This window comes from Arctopsyche grandis, chromosome 5 (genome assembly GCF_051622035.1).
Source record: "Arctopsyche grandis isolate Sample6627 chromosome 5, ASM5162203v2, whole genome shotgun sequence".
Classification (NCBI taxonomy): domain Eukaryota; kingdom Metazoa; phylum Arthropoda; class Insecta; order Trichoptera; family Hydropsychidae; genus Arctopsyche; species Arctopsyche grandis.
The window spans coordinates 22530861-22554705 of NC_135359.1; the positions used below are offsets into that span (position 1 = coordinate 22530861).

Here is a 23845-nt window from a genome sequence, read left to right on the forward strand (position 1 = left end):
CGCCAGGAATATCTATATCTTAGAGTTTTGATTTTTTCAGTTCATTTTTCGATCTCTGATTTATTTATTTATACTATAATTAAATATCGGTGTACGATATACTCAGATGAGATAGTATGTATAATAAAACAGTACCTACATATAAGTATGTACATATTTATGTACACTACTAAATTAAGAATACTTTTTGAGTCTCTTCTCAGATGCAATATTAATGATGTTGATATTTGTATCGGCTTTTCCTAGTTTCATATATTAAGATCTGAAAGAGTCAAAACGTTAAGAGCCCTCGTTTTAAAATTTTCAACATCATCAATTTCAATAACATTTGTGGAATAAAAAATCAACGAAAACTGCTACACAATAAAATGTAGTAATACGTATTCAATAAGTACTTAATAGTTCCAACAAATACATATGTATTCATTGGGTAAAACTTCTTCAACAGATACAGTGTATAAATTTGATAAAAAACTTTCGATGTATTTATAGAAAGAAAATCAACATAAGCAGTTAAACTAGCTTACAATAATCAATATAATTAACAATTTACGAATCGAAGGTGCATCGACCCAAAACCTATAAAAACAAATAGCAGAAAATTTCTATGACCCGCATACAGATAGGGTTTATTACATTGACCTTCTCCACCAACGAGAATAAAGATATCCAGGGACTACAATTTTTTGAAAAATAAACAAGCAACACGGGAAAAAGAGGTGCTAACTACACAGAAGAAACGAGCATCAAGAAATTTTCTATTATTCACACGAAAACAAAGTTTCTGCCAATGAAGCAAACGGGGCCGAGAAAAAAATTCACAAAGCAATAAAAACTGACCGACTCGTTCAAAAATGTAAATATACAATACAAAATATTTACATTTCGTTTTCGAGAAAGCGTTTTCGCTTGAGATTTTTTACGACCGCTATGGATATTACGTTCGCATATTATACATAATTAAACACACAAAAAATTAAAACCTCTAATTCCTCCTCGGAGCTGTGCTGGTCGTACTGGAGATCGGTGCCCGTCATCATGAAGTATGGCGAGTCTGTCGTCGTCGAAATGGAGCCTGACCTGGAGCTGGCCGAGCAGGCTGTCTCCGCCGGAGATATCACATCATCTCGCGCACTCATCGCTGCAACAAAACACAGCCGATTAATTCCGACCGTACACAAAGTGATTCCGAATACGTAATGAGGTTTGATGTTGACAATGAGACGAATAAAATTTCCGGTCAAACGAAGAGCCCCATATAAAACGATGACGTTACTCTGTCCCGCACCACATGTGAGATTCTTGCACATCCACTAGCACTACGACTACGCGCATAAGTAATGTAACATTTGAAAGAAAAAAAAATCTAACTCACGAACAGTTTTTAGCGAGTGGTAGAACGTGTATAAAATTTCACATGATCGGCACATGGTGCAAGGTTTAACGGCCGAAAATTTCAGAAGTGATCTTTCGCATGAGGTTTTAATATGCGCATCTTAAAGTCTGGTAGTAGAAAAAGCTGATATAGGAAGAAAAATTGGGCTGAGCTGCATAGAACTCAATCTTATTTAATAATCATGTCATTAATGTTTCCAAACTTTGCTCCCCAAATGCTTTTGTTTGGAATCCAATATTTTTATTCCACCGAACCAATTTTCCAATATTTTTCACATTTTAGGCATACGCGCGGTGTGGAATATCATTAGTAAATTTTTTATGGATGTGTTTACATATACACCTCTAAAAATTGCACGATATTTTACCGTCTCCAAACATTTTCTGTATGTATATATCTACATATATAAATGAAATTTTATAATTAGATGCAAAGAACAAAGGTGGACATTCACATAGATATTTTTCGGCAGATCTTTTGCTACATTTGTCGTAGCCAGAAATGCTACGCTTAGTATCAATTTAGTACTAACCAGGGCTCGAAACCAGGACCTCTCGGTCACTAGCAAACGATGAACTATAATACTACTAGTGAAATTTTTAAGATCTACCTAGCAACTTATCTACCAATTTCTTTAGACAAAATTCTAAGTTGAACGGTCACCTTCAAGGTTAATAAAAAGAAAGAAATGCACATGAAATTGCATGTGCATATGTATCTATAGCTATAAGATACACTAGTCAGGTACGTTTTCGCATTGCATTTTTGGACGTACTGCGACAGCGCCAGGGGTCAATCGTTTGTAAAATTGCTCACGGCAATTACCTCAACCGGGAGAGGAGAAAGCATTCAAGTAGAGAGAGAGACGATAATAACCAGCGCCGCAAATTGAGACGCGAAACCGACAAAAAGAGGAGACGAGAATGTTATGGTTAGTACACGCGCAACTGAAACGATGATCCGACAATTAAAACGACGACCGTGCGAAGAAGATTAAATAATATGCAGTTTATGATACATACGAACAAAAAAAAAAACGAAAAAAAAGTGCATCATTATTAGCGAAAGAGTCGGCGAACAAGCTGTTGCTCGTTACCGATAATAAAACGGTCTCACCGTATTCTCAAACTTTGGCAAACAATATGCGGTGTAATGGCGTTTTAATCATCAATTACTGATGTGGTGTTGATCACGACGGGCTATTGTAGTCCAGAATCGGGAATTCACATATGTACATACGCAATCCAGTGGTGTGCCATGGATATATATATATATATATATATATATATATATATATATATATATATCTGTTTTTATCGTACAGCCTTACTTACGTGTGCGCGAGCAGGATACAAGGTGACTCGGTATAACGACACAGTCCCCATGGGTCCCGCTCGCGCACACGAAAGTAAGGCTGTGCAACAAAGTAAGTGGGATTTCCATGCACGCCACTGAATTACATACGTACCTAAAATCTAATTATGTAAGCATGTACATATGTATATATATGGAAAATCTTGCAGGTGTTTTCACGCACACAAATAATATATGTATGTATATATTTACCAAACTCTTGTCAAATCTTAATTTGCTATAATTTAGCCAACAATTTACTGTCCATTGGTACGCACGACTGGCAAATACTTTCTAATTGTACAAACTGGTTATAAGAAGTTTATTTCGTTGTAAGTATATGAACTTAAATTACAAACGGTGGCGTGCCGTCATTGGACTAGAGGGTTAGTCCCCTAAAATATTTTACCAAAAATTTTAAAAATATCAACAATTCGATAACAATAGACTTAAATCGTTGTCCATATTGATATTTGTCACTCGGATAGGCGAAGTTAAGAAACCGGAATCGGTCCTACCTGATACAGTTGTAGTGGGTTTTTTTATGGTGTAGTCTGTCGCGTCGTTCGCTTGCACGGACTCGCCATCTCAATTCTGTTACCATCGCGGTACTGGCGAATTGTAATGTATAGGCGTTCCGTCAAAAAAAAAATACTGATCTCTTCAAGCCTTTATGTAGTTTTCGCTGATTCATTGAAAATATTCTGATTTGTTTATATCAAATATTATTCTGAACAAATTTGTTTGTAGTTGAAATAACACATATTTACACAGAACTTCTTGAGTACAAATATAGCAAGGTACTCGGCTCACGAAACAATTCCCTGAGAACAAATCAGTGCGCAGTGCGCGGAAACAAATGACGAGGCCTTGAAATGTTGCATTCTCGATCGATTATTTGACAAATCATTCCTAAGATTAAGTTTTGAAGACAAACAAGATGTTATTAAAAAAATAGTCGATTTAGGATATTTCTGTTAGCACAAAAATTAAAAATTATACTCATTACTTCAAGTAAAATTATTATAATTCAAAAATTCCCATGCTTTAATGGCCACTGGTCACAAACCATCATTTACATTGATTTTTTTTTAATGAAATATACATACATACATGCATTTGATTTACTTCATACATGCTTTCAGTAGATAAATAAATTATTACAAATTATGCAAAAATAACTATAATTAAATATATATTTGTATTTAGGAACGATAAGATTCGAGTGTAAGATAATGCTAAAAATATAAAATAGATATTTTTTTCATCAATAAATACATATATCGATCAATCAAACATTATAGATTAAAATGTCAGGAAATCGAAATGATTAATTTAAGCGTTTAACTTCCAAAAATCAATCGTAAGATTAAATACTTCACTTATGTATATATATGTAAGATAAACTTTGAAAGAATAATATTTTGTTCGTATTGACTATTGTTCAATAAAGCTGAATTGATAAAAACAACGTTCGATATAGTCCGTATTGTTTGCAAATGGAAAGTTTTATTTTGAGATAATAAATGTAAAGCTACCAAAACACAAGATAACATAGCCCGTGAAAAATAACGTTGAATAAGAGTAAACACAGATAATTATTACGGCACCACAGTGTAAAGAAATAATGTAATTTTAACAAAAAACAAAAGTAAAATGTAATATAATAATAAACTACATATAAAAGTTGAAATTTGTCTGCTGGTCTGTACGTATCGCGAAATGCGGGAATCACACCATCCGATTTAATAAATTTACTGTAATATTGAAGTGCTCGAACGGTACCCGAGAGAATGGTGCAAGGAAGGCCACAGATGGAAGCTGGGTGGATGAAATAAGAAAAATGTGTGGTATTAATTAGAAGGATGAGAGTTGTCTAAAACTGAGACGAATATAAGCGTGTTGTATAGGCCTTAATTCAGCAGTGGATGACGAATTGGTGTGAAATGATGATAATGATGATTGTGATACCGATCGAATACTACGCCAATTTATGCAGTACCGAATTCCACAACAGACACAATATTATTCTAAATTTATCGAATCGGTCTAGAAAATCGGATGGTGAGATTTCCACATTAGACGACCGTTGCATGGAGATAAGTGCACGTGTACCGGAATTTACCGAAAATTTGCATACTTAATTTTATGTACATACATACGTATATACACAACTCAGTCATTTATTCATTTCCTTAATTTTAATTTAAAATCAATCAAATTGTACACATCATAATATAGCAGTAAAAAAGATCGATTTCTCGACATCATATATTCAATTAATGATATGAATAATAAAATTCCATGATACACGATACGCATGTGACAAGAGAGTATTATTAAAATATGCAAATTAAATTCGTGTTAATGTTACCGAATTTACTATACTCGAGAGAACGGCGAAAGTATGACACGTACCAGAGATAGTAAAAGTATTACATTACTCAACTAAAAAAAAATAATAAAAATATGTATTATAGTCCATTACGTAAATACATCACGTTAAAATATCTCATTGTCTATAAGCCTACGTGCAGACACACACAGCCGATGCAAATGAAGCTATAATAGAAATCAACTTAAATAAACATCGTTTTATTTAACCACACATACCAAGAATATAAATTTGCTATCATATACTACATACATATGTATGCAAATACATAGATACGTGTTAGATCAGATACACATACTTAACATTAAGTGGAGCTAGTATTAAATAACAACATTTTTTATCTCAAAATGACGTATGTTATATCACGATTCGCACTTGTAAAAGGGGTGTATCTTCTTCTAAAGAACAAAAAAATCATTTTCTACTTACTTAATTACATCCCATCCCTCAATTTCGATACCATCCGAGGAAAATCACGTTTTTCTTTCGATTTTTGAAACCTTTTTTTGTTGTCTCATTCCAAATTGATCATCGGCTAATCCCTACTCACCATACATATTTATTTATTTTAATATACAAGTATACCACAGGTCACCCCAATATGACACTGTGGCCAGACAATACATAAAAGATCAAATACATAAGAAAAAATAAAACAACAATAATAGAAAAACAAATAAAATAAAACATTTAAAAAATTGTACATAAAAATTAAAAATTGAAAAATTGAGAATTAATAAATTGAAAAATTATTAATTCTCACATTAGTACATATGTTACAGTCGAAGTGTATTGTCAGTTGTAATATATTTTGAGTAGTTGGAATATGTACCGTCTAACCGACGTAAGTTGATTCATGTGGCGAATTACATTCTAACTGGTCAAAATATATTACAACTGAAAAGTTAGTTGGTACCAGGTTAGATGGAATACACTTCAACTGTAACACATATACAAAATAATTTAAAAAAATTGACTATATGTATTGCAAAGGCATATATGTATTATAAATGAAGTATTGTGATCGTGATAAAATTCGATTCCATTTTGATCGGTTTCCTCGACACAACACAGCACAAAACTGCACGGAAAAGACTAGTTCTGTTCATACTACCCAGCACCGCTCGTTTACGGCACGTTCTTAAATGCAAGGAAAAATCGGCTAATACTAATACACTAATACACTACAGAGCGCGATGATACGACGCAAGATTGCTCGCGTCGTATCGTCGAGTAATTATTGAAACCTTTCCGAATAAATTAATATACACGTGGCAACACTTTCGTTAGTACGGGTGTACTCGCTACTATGACGTTAAGTAATGTGTGAATATTTACAAAATTACCAAAGAAAACCGGTTTTGCCCGATAAGATTCGGTGACATGTACCACTGTATAGTACGAATAGATCGTGTCGGTTGCTGCTGTTTAGGTACGTCACATATACATTACGGAACATAAGCCAGCAGCATGGTTCAGTGGTTGGGCTTTTACTTAGCGCCGAGAGGACGCCGGGTTCGATCCCGATCGACCTCGATTGAAAGTATTTCTGTAATGCTGCTGGTCAGACTTGGATATTTGTGACTCCAGGTCGATCGTTTTCTATCAGAGTTTGCCAATTTTTCTGATTTCATTGTTGAAACGGTTCCTGATTAAATTGGTTTAAAACCTTCCTACCTACTATGTCACCACTATATGATTATATACACTATGATTAATGAACAATAAAATGTATGTACAAATTCATAGATGTCTCGTTAATTTCGATTTTGCAGTGTCTCGTAATTCAGCGACAAAAAAATGCTGCATTGTTTGTAATTGGCCAGGAAGGCGCATTGGGGTTTAACTGTTAGGCTTTCTTGGTATATTTGTAAATATGTATGTAAAAATAAAAATAAAATAACCAGCGGCGTGGACTAGTGGTTAGCATATTATGTTTTCGAGCAAAGTGGTCACGGGTTCGAGTCCCACTGCTGGCCAGACCATGGTTTGTGACTCCAGATTGATTGCTTCTTATCAGAGTTCGCCAATTTTTCTGATTTTCATTTAAACGGTTCCTGTAAAATTGGCATCTCCTTTTTTATATATCTCTATACCAATTTGATTATAAAATGCTGCAAAAATTTCTCCATATATGTCACTGTGGATGTTTGTGCTAATTTCACATTGTACCAAGTGCTAATGTATATTGATTGTATTGTATCTACGAGTATATGTAAGTGCACTCGTCGCTTTGGAGCGATCTGAAAAGGTGAGTGATCATGTTCTATGAAATAAAATATCAATGTGTCCATATACCTATGTATATAATGTACTAAAGAATATTTTTCGTAGTGTAGTTTAAGTGCAGTTGTCGACTTTAAACTGAGCTTTTGTCAAGTGCAAACACTACATATGTATTAATGATGTGAATGATTTAATACTTCTTGATTTGACGTCAAAGCAGACCTTGAGGCAGGTCAAAAATCTTCAGAGGCGAGGTCGGCTGACCGTGAAAAGCAATGTTGCGCAATCAGGATTACAATGCTGCAATTAGTGCGGCCGAGAGATTATCTCACATTCGACCATCGGAACAGCAGATACTAGACGGATTTCGATACGAATTTTTCACGATAAATTATCACCTACCAAACATTGAGTGTACATAAATATGTACATACCGATAGACACTGTGTGAACTGTCACCGGTACAATTGATCAAACAACGACCTCGAAAACACTTGCTTTCGTATGTGTACACTTGAATAAGTACACTCTTCTGGCTAAGTAGATTTGCTGAAGTGGATAGTTCTCGGCGGGCAACGTTTGGCCGTTCGCAATATAAATAATGTCGTAAAACCGCCTACGCAAACAACGCAGGCCCCGATCCGAATCGATACGATAAATATGAGATACGGTCTCGTTTTGGCAACGGATGTGGATTAAATAAAACAGGGGGTGGCTGGGCGGCGACACGGGGTGGGGTTGGGAGGATAGAGCTTTGTTTACACGTCCGCGACTTACATTGCACAATCGAAGTTCAACTTCCAAAAAAGATAACCTCGGTCACGACCGCCTTGTCCTTGCTCGCTGTGAGAGCCTCACCCACAGCCGCTGTGCTCTAATGCGAATGCAAACTGGCTGTTAACCCACACACACCGCCGCTAAATAAATTGTTAATGACATGCCGAGTGACATTGAACAACTGACTAAAGATGCGTCGATGATCATAACATACGATATATTATGCATGACTGGAATATATTTATTTATTCGATCATCAATCATCGTTGACAAAAAAGTAAATAAAACAGCGAAACAGTTCCAGAGTAACTTTCCATCCATTCCAACAAATAAGTAAGTGCTTTCGAGGCATCCTTTCGTATTGGAAGGCGTGGGGGAAAATGTAAAAAGAACATAAAATCGCAAATAAAATTAAAAATAGCCCTGAAATGGAGTGGCAAGTGCAGTCGTCTGAAATTAATAAAAAGTGATAGCACGTATTGATTTTCACTTCACGCTCCGCAATAAACAGTGTCTGAAAAGATATAATTAAAAGCGAAGACGGCAAAGGAAACACAAAAGGAAATTGGTTCGATCGTGTCAAATACGATTAAATAAATAAATAAAAAAACACTATACAGCCTTGGTTGCCATTTGGAAATCCAATTAGTTCTACATATACATACATATGTACACATATTGCATTGCAATTATAAAGAGGACATTACGAACATTCAAAATATACTATTTTTAATTGCATACTCGATTTTGAGTATGACTTTTTCACCGCATCAATTTTTTTTTATAATTAACGGGAAACCACTTAAGAAAAAAAATTTTAGGTAGTTTTCCGTTGCTTTATGAAAAGGATGGAATGGAAAGTAGGAAGCACCAATAATTGGATAGGATGTGTTTTCGGTGATGATAATTTTATATGAAATAGTCTCAGATAAAATCAGCAAACGCTGGTAGATAATCGATTTGGATTTTACAATCATTTTGATAACGCCAGCAGCGATAAAAATGATAAAATGAATATTAAAAAAAAAGTACAATTTCCTAAAAACAAGTAAATATCATTAAAAAATACATACATATTGTAATACGATATAAAAAAGTCGATGAAATTTATTTTTTCGAACTTGTCGAGAGATTATAAATCTGCTCCCGCACCAAGAATTCGGTCCGAATAGATTTTTCACGCTCGATAAACTTTTTATAAAGAATCCCCATATCGGTTACCCTTTCTACGATTTCATGTAAACTTACTCCATTTTTTTTTACAATACTGGATAATAGCAATGCCATAGAGGCCAATCTATCAGATGAATAAAAAAAAAAAATAATGTGGATATTATTCAATAAACTTTATTACATTACTTTATACAATATGTAGTATTATAAACTACATAAAATATCTGAAATATTGCATACATATATACATATTTCTAATTAATACATAGTATTATAAGAGGTCAATTTAATAATTCATCACATGATAACATGATGATAATTTATCACATGTTTCTCAATATTATTAAATAAGTAGAATGGAATTAATTACTTCTTTCGTCCAAAAACTATTACATCATCATTCACAGCCATTCGCCATCCGCTGCTGAATGAACGCCTCTCCAACATGTTTCCATTCGTCTTTGCTTTGGGCAACTCTCATCCATCTCATCCCACACATTTTTCCAATTTTATCCACCAATCTCCCTTGCGGCCTTTCTTGCACCCTTTTACATTCTCTCGGGTAACATTCGAACACTTCTTTCGTGTGTTATTCTAGCTACGTGACCGGCCCATTGCTATTTCAATATATTTACTCTCACCATTACATCGACCACCTTTGTCATATTTCTAACCCATGTATTCCGTTTTCTACCTCTCTTCTTTATGCCAAGCATACAAACATACGTTCCACACTTTTGTGAGTGTACTGAACCTTATGCAGCATTCTGGCGTTCAATGCTCAAGATTTACACCGATACGTCACCACTGGCAAGAAACTGATTGAAGATATTTTTATTTGCACAGTGTCATTTTAGATTTGAAAATGTCATTCATTCACCTTAATGCACGCCATCCTAATATTTCAAATCATATCAATGATATAAATAAAAGTACACAGATGAGGATCGAAATCAAATAGGCCAATATGCCACCAACAGTACTTTAGAAGCGAAACAGTTGCGAACCTTTTATCCATAATTGAACAAACGATACAACAGGTAGTAAAATTATATTCACCTCATCGAGCTGCGAGCAGCCGAACGGTCGTTATTGTAATTTAATCGGAAATATCTATTAAAATTAGCACTGGGATCTTAAAAGCGTCTAAAAAACAAAAGAAAATGTGCTTCTCTAAAATAGGATTGTAAATTTAAAAAAATGATACTAGAAAAGAAGCATCCGCACGAAAGTCCAAACAAATAGTACAAGGACAATAATTTAAATTGCTATGAACGTGTTTATTCAGAAACCAACGACACACTGATGATTTTCGCCGATTGTCTACATGGGTGCGAGCGAGATTAGGAACAAACAGTAGGTGTTTCGGATATTGGTTTTCGCAAGCCGGTCACGTACCAGCGCACTCGACGTAAACTGAAAATCATTGAATTCCAATCTAGTTGTCGACAAGGACAACAATAACAACCAACATCTATGTACAATATGTACAATGTGCAGAATACGTCAATGTGTATCACAAAATGAAAGTTCCAAAACAGAAAGAAACCTTTAACAATTTACGAAGGCCGTTGCAATGTATTTTTGACAATTTTTGTGACCAGTGAAACTTGAGCAAATAACCCAACAAAAACAAATCCATTTCAAAGAGAAGTTTTACAGTCCAATTAGAAACTATGTATAGCATTGACGTAAATTGGATCCTTATTATCCGCAGACGTAATATATGTATGTATATGTAAAAGCCACATCAGCGGTGAGTTCGCTTCAAACGACATTATTGTAAATATGTATTGAGAAAAATATACCCATTACTAAATATAATAATATTTTTTATGAATGTAAAATTTCAATACTAAAGTACTTCTTTCAAAAAAAATAATAAATCGAAAAGGGCGACTTCGATATACATAACACATCTGATATGCGAATTCGAGAACGTCAAACTGCCTAGTCTAATTACGATCTCAATTCAGAAGATTAATTTTACATGAACGTGTCTGAAAATCTCGGTCCTTAGTTGATTATAAAGCGAAGTCCGGTCCTAACTCCTGAGTTGATCGGAACACATCCGATATTTCTAGAATTGCAATCAAAACTTAGATAAGGACACGGCCGAATAAGAAACAATTTCGAACAAAGAACAGTTTTTGCAATTTATATAATAGGAGTAATTTGCACAGAGCATTCAAAAAGAATATGTTTGGTTCAACATTGTATTGAACCATCAAAAACGTCTATTATACATATTCCTAATTGCATACTCGATTTCGAGCGAAGTTACTCCATCGCGTCAAAACTTTTTATTTGTTTTCTAATGCGAGGTTTCTCTGTAGTGGTTTTCTCATTTTGTATGGGTCAAGTAGAAAGTGACAAAGAAAAATGATTTTGGTGGTTTTAATTTTTGCCTCGACAGAAGACGACGTATTTAGATTTTATAACCAATCAGATCTTAGATAAGACAACCAGCGATAGACATGTTAGTAATCATTGAGAGGATATAAGCTACTTCCAATTTTCACCAGCATCAATCAGTACATGTGTTGGAGGAAAAACTACACTCGAGAAAAGTTACGTATATATCAGGGCTGTGGAGTCGGAGTCGGAGTCGTGGAGTAGGAGTATTTCAAGTGGAGTCGGAGGCGTAAAAACGATCGGAAGACTATAGGAAAAGATACTGAATCCTTTTGCGAAGTAAACCTTAGAAGAGGAGGCCTTGTAAAAAATCAACCGACTCCGACTCCTTTTTATTATTTTCTTTAATTAATAGTATTAAGATATGTATCAACCAATCTTCAATTTTATTGAAGTAAATCCACCAATAAATTTAATTTAAAAAATTTATTTTTAAAAATCATGATTATAAATTACATTTTAAATAAAATTGTTGAATTGCAGATATTTTGATGTTTTTTTGCCAAAACCGGTTGTTCCCTCCGTCTCATACTTTTTTATTCTCATTTTTCACATAGATTTATTTGTGTATGAAATTCATACACATTCACTATTAATGTACTTACTTCTTATTTATACCTATTTAGTTTCATGTCAATTTTAAATGACTTTTTAATTCCTTTAATTTTTTTATATTTTTCTATTATAACAAATTATTCCTAGCAAATTTTATACGTTGGCAAGAAAAGTCGATCGTACTAAAATCGTTTAAGTAGCAGTCGAACTCGAATTATAAAATAAAATCTGAGGCGGAGTCGGTAAATTTTGATCCGACTCCACAGCTCTGGTATACATATACGAGTATGTACATATATCGCTATGGCTGGATGAGTGATATACATATATCAGTGCATCGGTAATTGGATTATTACGCACATTGCGATCGCCCAAAAGAAAATTTTTTCGATGAAAATCGCGAATACGGAATATTTGGCACTCGAGTTCTCGTTGGTATGATGGACTTTTCGGATGCCAGATGTTCCGCTATAGAGATTTTAGTGAATTTTGGACGAGCGCTTTGTGGGCAATAATCACCGAGCCCAGTGTTTAGTGAAGTGAGCATTTCCACAATATTTTTAATAGTCAAGCATGGGTTAGATGACCCACACATATGTACGTATGTATGTACGAACACAGACATACCGGGGGGGGGGGGACCCGCAGAGACATAATAAATAGGTCGCACTTTTGCAGTCGACTAGCGTCGCAACCGCACACGTCCGCCGGCAGCGAATGTGTTGATGCGGAAAATGAGCCGACATTTGGGAATTTTCCGAACGGGGAGAAGCGGGGGAGGGGGAGGGGGCGGGGGGGATCCGTAGACTCGCGTGGGGCAGACAGTATTGTCGTCTCTGTCGCACGCCCCCTGACCCAGACCTCCAGACACGCGCCTCGCAGTTTCCATTTCGTTCGATAACCCTTCCGGGACCGAACCCGCTCTCTCCGCTCCTTTCGGGATAATATTTTCCGGTTTCGTTTCACGAACGAGCGAGCGTACGTACGCACGTTTTGCTCAGAAGCAGAAACGAAACGAGTTTTCGCTCTCGATTGTTTTGACCGCTCTGACACGGCGCGGAATCTAAATATTTGGCCTTGAGAGCCGGTCCACTTTGTTTACTAGCTAGCTAGACTTTCTCGTTATCCCTGTCTGCTTCCTATCTATCCTATATGTATGTACTCCTACACGCACCAATCGAAAGTTTGTCAAAGTCGGAATTAATAAAACGCCCCAAAGCGAAAGCTTTAAAAATAATAGTAAGTGAAAGAAAGAAGAGGTTTGTAAAAATGTATTACCTGGAATATAACATGTTAGAGTACGAATGAAAGGAAAAATTAAAAAAAAAGCAACAATCCCATTTAATATCTTTCACTCCCATCTACTATTTAAGTATGTATGTATGTAGATATGTATATGTAAATACTATATATGTAGATAAGCATAATGTATGCATGTTATGTATACATAACTATATAAAACATCTCTTAAAATCTCACGAATTGGTAGTCTGAATGTGAGAGATTCAGAAGACCAATTTACAATCTTGGGGGACGGAGTATTGATTCCGTAGTGCCCGTACATGTCCGAAAGAACATAAATATCATTGGTGATGATTTATCAGAGATTGATGAGACGGCACCAGAAGAGAGAAGAGTCATGATCTATGTATTTCCCTAATACTGGAGTTTTTATTTTTTATTTTCCCTGATTTCCAGCTAAGAGCCCATTGCTGTACTCCGGTCGTAAAATGTCTTTGGATGGTTTTTTTGACATGTGGTGGGATGAAAAATAGTATTGTTTTGCACTAAACCCCGAGTACTTTTTACAGAAAAATATTTTGGATAAAAAACATCGCGTTATATTCAGGCTAATACGGTATATATTTCCTTTGTATTTTGTTTTATTCATTTGCTTACAAAGAGTTCATGGGGAATAAATGCATTAATAGATTGGATTGAAAAACAGTCGAATTATGGCGACCGATTTCTCTTCCACTCCTTTGGTTTAAAATATACTTGAATTTTGAATGATGTTGCGTGAAACACATATTTATCTGGATATTGCAAATAAATAACAACAGACAATTCCATTAGTGTTCAAAGTTAGAAAGCCAAAAAACATGTTTTGGCAACATTGCGCCTTTTTTTGATTATTGCACCGATGACTAACCGAGCTCTAGTTACGATAGGTTAGGCATGGGTTCAGATTTCTCGATGAGTCGAAACGTCGACATCCTAAAGTATTGGTAATTCAAAGCAGGGTAGCTTCTGCAACGCTATCACTCAGACGTGGGTGACATACACACTTACGGCGTTTGAAGAAAGAACGAGAACAATTTTGATAAATGTTTGTATAACAAGAGTAGAGGAATCTGAAGCGTAAGCGTTTTTTTCAAGCGGTTCTTCACATTAAAACATTACAAAGAATGCACTGAATGGACAAATAAACGCATCTCCCGGTAGAACCAGTTTTTGCCTGGCTCTTCACTCCTCGATAAGGGAAGGAGTTGGACGGTGGACTCGTCCTTCCAGAGCCGCCAGGCCGTTTGTTGAATGGACAAAATGAATGGACGCAAAAACATGACGATAGGCTCTATTCCCTTTTGTGTTCGTATTTTAAACGACAATCGACGTTGAATCGAAACTACTAATGGAAAACTCGTTTTTATTGTCCCATTCAGTTACATACGTGTAAATCGAATGATTCGTTCGCAGTAACTATATATGTATGTACCATTGAAGAGATTTTAGCGTTTGACTCAATCGTCAACATCGTATGGGTGGGTGTCGGTGGCGAATTTTAAAACGCAATAGTTATGAGATATTAAAAATAGTTTTTAGAAAATCCAATTTTCTGCATAAAATGAATGGCTCGATGGTGACGCGAATTGACCATTAAGCGGATGACAAATTGCCCGTTTATTCGAGCGTCGGACTGACCGAGTTTTCCTCGTTTTTCCGGACCTACGAGAGACAATCTTATTACAATTTATGATTCTTCAATGTATTCGATAAACATGTACTATTTCTAATAAAAAGTTTACGTATTTAATTCCAAACTGAAAGATTTAGAAATTTAAGAAAAGATTTCCTTTTTGAGTGCCAAACTTTGATCTAAATTCAGGAAGTATTATTTAAATAGATTTCAAAATAATTGAAATTAAATTTTGCAAAGCGCGTTTGGATGAAAATATTGCAAAATATATACAAAAAAATCCGGTCAAGGATTACTAAAATAAACACAAATACGGAAAAGAAATGTGTTTATTATAAAATACTGGTGAACCCGGCTTGAATTGGTAAATGGAAATAAAATGAAAATGAAATGAAAACCATAAACAAAATCTTTATTTGTTTTTTTATTAAATTTATTTTAATCGAAAAAAAATTATATTATTTAACGACCGACCAATCACAAAAGTCTTTGACCAATCCAGCCAATCAGAAACGAATTACAGATGCCGTTTCGGTTTATATTTATATATGAGTATACATATTCTTTAAGTATATGACTTATATTAACTGTAACGAAAAAAATTGTCATCGATCCTATTAAACGAAAAATTTATCTTAATCCGAAACTTACAATACATACACAGGCGAGTGTTAAATTTTATATCGGATATAATAAACGATAGTATTTCAAAATTTCCATATACTACACAATGTATGTGAGTGCAAGTTCACGCATATAATCCGATAAAATTAAATCGCCCCACCAATAATGCAGTGCAAGTACGAAACGTTGCAATTTCAAATTGCACACATAGTAGAGCGGTAAAAATAATTTAAACATTTTCGCAAATAGCGCAAAAGTGGAAACCGGAGGCGATCGGAGAACGGTCTCGAAACAATCGATCGAGGGAGAGAGAGAGAGAGACCGGCCCGGCAAATAATACATATTTAAAAAGTAAATTTTAATACGATAGCACATACAAGAGGTACATAAGTATCGTGTCATATGTACTATCATATTAATAATCCCGAACAATCAATAGCGACGTGTCAAAACCAGAAACGTATCGGACGCGACCCTCTTTGTTCAAAATTCGAACGAGAATCTCGCATTTCTTCGAGCGAAAGTATTTAGTGTCCATTTTTTTCTTTATTTTCAAGATTTTTAAAATTCCTTGCGATCTAATCAGGCCTGAACATAAAATTTTGTCCACGACAATATCATATTTCAAGTACACGTACTCGATCGGCATATGTATATATGTAGTGAATATTTTTCATCGGTTTATTCGTTTGTTTTTATTTTATCGTAGATGTGTGATGTTCGATTGTTTTTCGGTTTTTCATTTGTTTCATTTTTGTTTCAAGCAAATCACTCGTAGTATATAGATAGACGAGCATAGCTTTGGCTGTGCCACCATTTAAACAATGACAAAATATTAAAATAAAATAATTATCGAACGGCCAAAAGCCGCGGCAACGTTGTAACGACGTTGACGTTGACGTTTCGACCGGTGAAGTGTATTATACATACACACATACGTACGTATAAAAAAATGAAAATAAATGAGAAAATGAAATACAAAAAAAAATAAGACGGTGCATGGTCGTAGAACGTGGCGTTCGTTATTCTGCACGTCCGATGAGATTCCAGTTGGCGAGTCGACGACATTTTAGTTTTCAGCAGCTGACGGGGTAAACAGACAAAGAGGGTGCCTGCGGGGCGGGGGCGGGGGTGGGGGGGGGGTGTCGGAAGCGGAAGTGGACTTACCGTAGGCGGGGCGCGGCGGCTCCTCGCAGCTCGGCGACGGGGGCGGAGACGCAGGGGGCGAAGTCGCGGGGGGCTCCGGGCCGAGGAGGGAGAGGGGGAGGGGTAGGGGTCGAGGGGGGGGCGCAGGCGGCGCCTCCTCATGCAGCGAGTGCGTGCGCAACTTGCGCGTCACCAGCTTGAGCATAGCCCGCGGCTGCCGTCCGCAGAAGCCGCGAACCGGAACCGGAACCGGAGCCGGTGCCGCGAGCGCGTCCTACGCGGCCGCCGCCTCGACTACTACTAAAATACGAGAGCGAGCGTACGACGCAGTCAGCTGAAGTGGGCCGCGTCCATTTTTACTACCGGGGAGGGGGCCGACCCGCCGACTCGCCGACTCGCCGACTCGCCGACTCGCCGGCCTCCGCATCTCCCGCATCCCTCTCGCGGCCTTTTCTCCTCTCGTGTCGGTTCGTCTCCGTCCAAAATGGCGATCCATCGGCTGAAAACGCCATCGGCCGACGTAATGCTAGGAGGCGCGGCGATTGTGCGTTCGCCGTAATGGAATCGCCCGCGACCCATTGATGACAAAGGCGAAGGTGGGGGTGGGGGCGCGGCGGGAGGGGGGTTACGTAACCCACACCGCACCGGTTAGCCGGTTATCGCACACGCCGCGCCGACACAGCACGAGAGCACGAGAGCACGAGAGCGCCGCGCCGCACGGCCAAAAGAGGCACGCTCGCTCTGCGTCACTAATGCCGGATTTTCTCCTCTTCTCTTCTCTTATCTTTATCTCGTCTCGGCCAAGACGGCCGGACGCCATGTCGCGTTATCTTTCGATTCGGCGACATTTCAGCTAAAACCTTCCCAAACACGAGCTAATATCAAATTACAACGATTGTATTTTCAGCCGTACGTACATCGAGACGCACTCTCCCTTTCCCTCGCATCGGGGGAGCTATTACAGTGGGTGTTCTAGCTGGGTCTACCTCACGGGACCGGAAGTGAAAAGCCCGAAAAAGCAAATATAGGAAGGCAAAGATCGAAAATCGAATGATCTTAAGTCGAAAGATCAAAAAAAAAAAGGGGTGCATGGTAAAAGGTACTATTTATATATAATGGGTCTACCTCACGGGCCCGAATATGAAACGCCCGAAAACGCAAATATCGGAAGGCAAAGATCGAAAATCGAAAGATCTCAAGTCGAAAGATCAAAAATAAAGGGTGCATGGTAAACGATACATACTCACGTACTACTTACTCACTTAATTTACGCGAGCAGGATACAACAGGAACAAGAGGAACAGGCTTTTCCTCCCGTATTCTGCGCGCGCACATTAATACGGGAGGAAAAGCCTGTGCCTCTTGTTCCTGTCGTATCCTGCTCGCGCAAATTAAGTGAGTATGTACCGTTTACCATGCACCCCTTTTTTATCTTTGACGGAGACTGATATATAATATATGTATATGAGTGGCATGCGGTGAAATTATCTCTCTTTTTGTCATACAGCCTAGTTTAATGTGCGCGCACAGGATTCGGCACAGAATATATATATATATATATATATATATATATATATATATATATATATATATATATATATATGTAGGCGGGGTACGATCTGTTGACCGTATCCCGGCCTAACGAAACACTGTTGTGTGGTTCAAAGATGGGGTCACCAATGTAGGCGGGGTACGATGTGTTGACCGTATCCCGGCCTAACGAAACACTGTTGTGTGGTTCAAAGATGGGGTCACCAATGTAGGCGGGGTAGCGATGTGTTGACAGCGCTGTTGGATGATCAGAAGGTTGCGTAGATCACGTCGGAGTAGTACCAATGTAGGCGGGTTACATGTGTGTTGACCGTATACCGGCCTAACGAAACACTGTTGTGCTAGTTTTATAAAGTTTTATTGTTTGCCTATGGTTGTACAAAGGTATGGTATTTGTGGGCAAAAGTATGTCGTTCAGCGGTCTCTGGATATGGTAGAGTGTCGCTGGCTCAGCATTCAGCTATGTACGGAAGGTCTCTGGATACGGCAGTGTGTTGCTGGCTCGTCCGGCTGGTTGATCTTCCAAGTCCGCGTAGTGTAGTGGTGGCTGGTCAGGAGCTGTATGTTGACTGGTCTGCTGCTGTGTGTCGACGCTTGCTGCTGTGGGTCGACTCGTCTGGTGCTGTGTGTCGACGCTTGCTGTTGTGGGTCGACTGGCGTTGTTTGGGTTGTACCTCCTTTTATAGTGTTTTTGGAATGCTTGGTGGAAGTGGTTATTGACGCGTACGAGAGGAATTTTGTTTTCGTCGAGGCGTCGAATTTTCTGGAATGCTTGATGGAAGTGGTTATTGACGCGTACGAGAGGAATTTTGTTTTCGTCGAGGCGTCGAATTTTCTGGAATGCTTGATGGAAGTGGTCGTACGAGCATTTAGTTTATTGATGCGTACGAGAGGAATTTTGTTTTCGTCGAGGCGTCGAATTTTCTGGAATGCTTGATGGAAGTGGTTATTGACGCGTACGAGAGGAATTTTGTTTTCGTCGAGGCGTCGAATTTTCTGGAATGCTTGATGCTGTTCCGCTCGATGTATTTTGTTGTTGCGGAATATTCTCGAAGGTTTCGATGACGATGACGACGGCGAGATTCCTACATGGCTCTCCGGTGAGTGTTAGCGATGTGTGTGATTTTGTGGGAATCTCGATGTGTTGGAGTCTATTGACTCGATGGCGTCGTTGTTTGTCCGGTTGTGCTGGAGAAAGTTGTCTCAACAGCGGGTCTTGTGTTGCATGCCGGTCCAAGTCTTGTTCTCTACCAGGTTGCTTATTTTGGGCGAGCTGCGTTGGTAGTGAAGGTTTGTGATGGCTTGGATGGTGCTGTTGTGCAGGCTGCTGTGTTCTGCGTGGGGTCATTCGCGTGACTGTTTTGCTGGTTGTGCTGGAGTTAGTTGTCTCGGCAGCGGGTCTTGCGTGAAGAACGTTGGTTGACGAAGTGCGTTGAGTGCTAGTCTTCGTTGGTTGTGCTGGAGTTAGTTGTCTCGACAGCGGATCTTGCGTGAAGAACGTTGGTTGACGAAGTGCGTTGAGTGCTGGTCTTCGTTGGTTGTGCTGGAGTTAGTTGTCTCGACAGCGGATCTTGCGTGAAGAACGTTGGTTGACGAAGTGCGTTGAGTGCTGGTCTTCGTTGGTTGTGCTGGAGTTAGTTGTCTCGACAGCGGATCTTGCGTGAAGAACGTTGGTTTACGAAGTGCGTTGAGTGCTGGTCTTCGTTGGTTGTGCTGGAGTTAGTTGTCTCGACAGCGGATCTTGTGTGAAGAACGTTGGTTGACGAAGTGCGTTGAGTGCTGGTCTTCGTTGGTTGTGCTGGAGTTAGTTGTCTCGACAGCGGATCTTGCGTGAAGAACGTTGGTTGACGAAGTGCGTTGAGTGCTGGTCTTCGTTGGTTGTGCTGGAGTTAGTTGTCTCGACAGCGGATCTTGCGTGAAGAACGTTGGTTGACGAAGTGCGTTGAGTGCTGGTCTTCATTGGTTGTGCTGGAGTTAGTTGTCTCGACAGCGGGTCTTGCGTGAAGAACGTTGGTTGACGAAGTGCGTTGAGTGCTGGTCTTCGTTGGTTGTGCTGGAGTTAGTTGTCTCGACAGCGGGATTTGTGTGGAGACTGTTGGTTAGCGAAGTGCGTTGAGTGCTGGTCTTCGTTGGTTGTGCTGGAGTCGGTTGTCTCGACAGCGGGTCTCGTTTTGCGTACCAGTCCGAGTTGTTCTTTTCTACCATGTTGCTTATTCTGTCTAGGCTACGTTGATAGTGAAGGTTGGTGGTCTGGACGATGTTGTTGTGCAGGCGTTGTGCTGATTGTGCTGGAGTTAGTTGTCTCGACAGCGGCTGTGTTGTGTTGGAGCTAGTTGGCTCAGTGGCGATTTGTTTCGCCGGTTGTGCTGGAGTGGGTTGACTCAACAGCGGGTTGTGTTGGTAGCTGGTCCATATGTACTTTCACACCATGTTACTGTTGCGGTCGTTACAATGGTAGTGAAGGTTTGTGTCGGTCTGGACGGTGCTGTTGTGCAGGCTGCGGCGTCCTGCATGGGCTCATCGAGGTGATGAATCATCGAAGGTGTGATGAGCGGTGCTGGCGGATCAACAGTAGTGGATCCATTTGGTTGTTGTCTCCGGGTTGCGTCTTGTTGTGGCGAAAGCTGCGGAGTTGTTTGACATGGTCACTAGTTGTAGGAACATGTAGCGGACTGCGTTTGAAGTCTGCGTTGAGGGTTGCGTTGTAGACTGCGTTGAAGGCTGCGGTTGCGTGAAGTCTGCGGTTGCTATGTAGGCTGCGATGTGGGCTGCTATGTAGGCTGCGATGTGGGCTGCTATGTAGGCTGCGATGTGGGCTGCTATGTAGGCTGCAATGTGGGCTGCTATGTGGGCTGCGATGTGGGCTGCTATGTAGGCTGCGATGTGGGCTGCTATGTAGGCTGCGATGTGGGCTGCTATGTAGGCTGCGCTGTTGACTGCTGTCGTGGCGGCTGTTGGTTGTTGTGGAGGCTGCACTGTGGGCTGCCGTGTTGACTGCGCTGTTGACTGCTATGAAGGCTGCGTAGTTCAAAGATGGGGTCACCAATGTAGGCGGGGTACGATCTGTTGACCGTATCCCGGCCTAACGAAACACTGTTGTGTGGTTCAAAGATGGGGTCACCAATGTAGGCGGGGTACGATGTGTTGACCGTATCCCGGCCTAACGAAACACTGTTGTGTGGTTCAAAGATGGGGTCACCAATGTAGGCGGGGTAGCGATGTGTTGACAGCGCTGTTGGATGATCAGAAGGTTGCGTAGATCACGTCGGAGTAGTACCAATGTAGGCGGGTTACATGTGTGTTGACCGTATACCGGCCTAACGAAACACTGTTGTGCTAGTTTTATAAAGTTTTATTGTTTGCCTATGGTTGTACAAAGGTATGGTATTTGTGGGCAAAAGTATGTCGTTCAGCGGTCTCTGGATATGGTAGAGTGTCGCTGGCTCAGCATTCAGCTATGTACGGAAGGTCTCTGGATACGGCAGTGTGTTGCTGGCTCGTCCGGCTGGTTGATCTTCCAAGTCCGCGTAGTGTAGTGGTGGCTGGTCAGGAGCTGTATGTTGACTGGTCTGCTGCTGTGTGTCGACGCTTGCTGCTGTGGGTCGACTCGTCTGGTGCTGTGTGTCGACGCTTGCTGTTGTGGGTCGACTGGCGTTGTTTGGGTTGTACCTCCTTTTATAGTGTTTTTGGAATGCTTGGTGGAAGTGGTTATTGACGCGTACGAGAGGAATTTTGTTTTCGTCGAGGCGTCGAATTTTCTGGAATGCTTGATGGAAGTGGTTATTGACGCGTACGAGAGGAATTTTGTTTTCGTCGAGGCGTCGAATTTTCTGGAATGCTTGATGGAAGTGGTCGTACGAGCATTTAGTTTATTGATGCGTACGAGAGGAATTTTGTTTTCGTCGAGGCGTCGAATTTTCTGGAATGCTTGATGGAAGTGGTTATTGACGCGTACGAGAGGAATTTTGTTTTCGTCGAGGCGTCGAATTTTCTGGAATGCTTGATGCTGTTCCGCTCGATGTATTTTGTTGTTGCGGAATATTCTCGAAGGTTTCGATGACGATGACGACGGCGAGATTCCTACATATATATATATATATATATATATATATATATATATATATATATATATATATATATATATATATATATATATATATATATATGCAGTGCGGTGACGGTCACCCGTTCCACCATATTCGCGGAATTATACAGTGATGTGCGGTTGCTCTAGTGCTAATGCCGGACAATCGTCTCGTTCTCCGACGATAGGGTATCTAAGACTGTATTCGTTGGGGGGGGGGGGTGGTGGCCTCATGCAGAGGGCTTTATTGGTTGACTCTATTGACCTCTAAAGTGGGCTTATATATATTCGCGGAACACATTGTTTACGACTCGTAGAGTTTGTCAACTACGTACATGCATATGTACTTTATCGGCAATCGCTAGCTAGTCCCCACATTTTTTTTTTTTTTATTTTTTTTTTAAATCAATACACACTCGCCATTACAGATTTGCTCCAATGCGACGGGTGTACGTTAATGAAATACATAAACAATCAGAAATCAGAAATACAGTAATACATACATATACAATCAGAATATATAGAATATAACAATTAATCAGAAATAATAATCATAGTGACATCTATGGATTTCAGATTACTGTGTATAATTAATACAAATTATACACAGGCAGATTTTTGTGACAACAGGATTAGATTTAATACCAATTTTCAGGAACCGTTTCAGCAATGATCAGATAAAATTTGCAAACTCTGATAGAGAAACGATCGATTTGGAGTCACAAAACCCCCAAATCTAACCAGCAGTGGCGAGGACACGAACCTATGACCTCAGTGATGCTAAATATATACGCTATCACTAAGCCAAACTGCTGGCTTAATATGTATGTATATAGGTGACAAAACGTTAACTAACATCGGTTTTCTCCCTCACACACGATCTCGCTCGCACGCGTTAAATCAAAGTGGTGCCTGCGGTACAAAAAGGGCCGCGTCCACTAGATTGCGATGTTCTGCTGTATTCTATCTGGTAAACGGGTTACATCCCAAATGTGAATCGCTACCAGGATAATAGGATAAGCTACTCAGTAAATGCTTTTTGTTTACGAGATTTGGGCAGTTTTCTGTACGGAAATTTTCCTGTGCGACAAATTTTCGTGCAACGGGAACCGCGCGAGCGATTTTCATAGCGGTGGTTATCCTGGCAGCGATTCACATTTGGATGTAATCACCGAACCATTCTATCTAGCTAGTTAACAAAATCTACTAAAGAAAAACAAGTAAATGTGAGAA

General features: G+C 39.1%; 1 protein-coding gene across 2 annotated transcripts in view; it reads right to left on the reverse strand.

Moving 5' to 3' along the window:
• Positions 1-17554, reverse strand: part of LOC143912212 (uncharacterized) — a 35516-nt gene extending 17962 nt beyond the window's left edge. The window contains exons 1-2 of one of the 2 annotated variants that reach the window (XM_077431463.1): positions 16999-17554; positions 984-1141 (exon numbers count right to left, since the gene is read on the reverse strand). In XM_077431463.1, coding sequence (XP_077287589.1) covers positions 984-1141; positions 16999-17182 — 342 coding nt within the window. In that variant the 5' untranslated portion in view covers positions 17183-17554. Of the gene's footprint in view, positions 1-983; positions 1142-8147; positions 8331-16998 lie in introns of those variants that run through there. The other variant, XM_077431464.1, reaches the window with a different exon arrangement.
• Positions 17555-23845: the final 6291 nt, after the last annotated feature.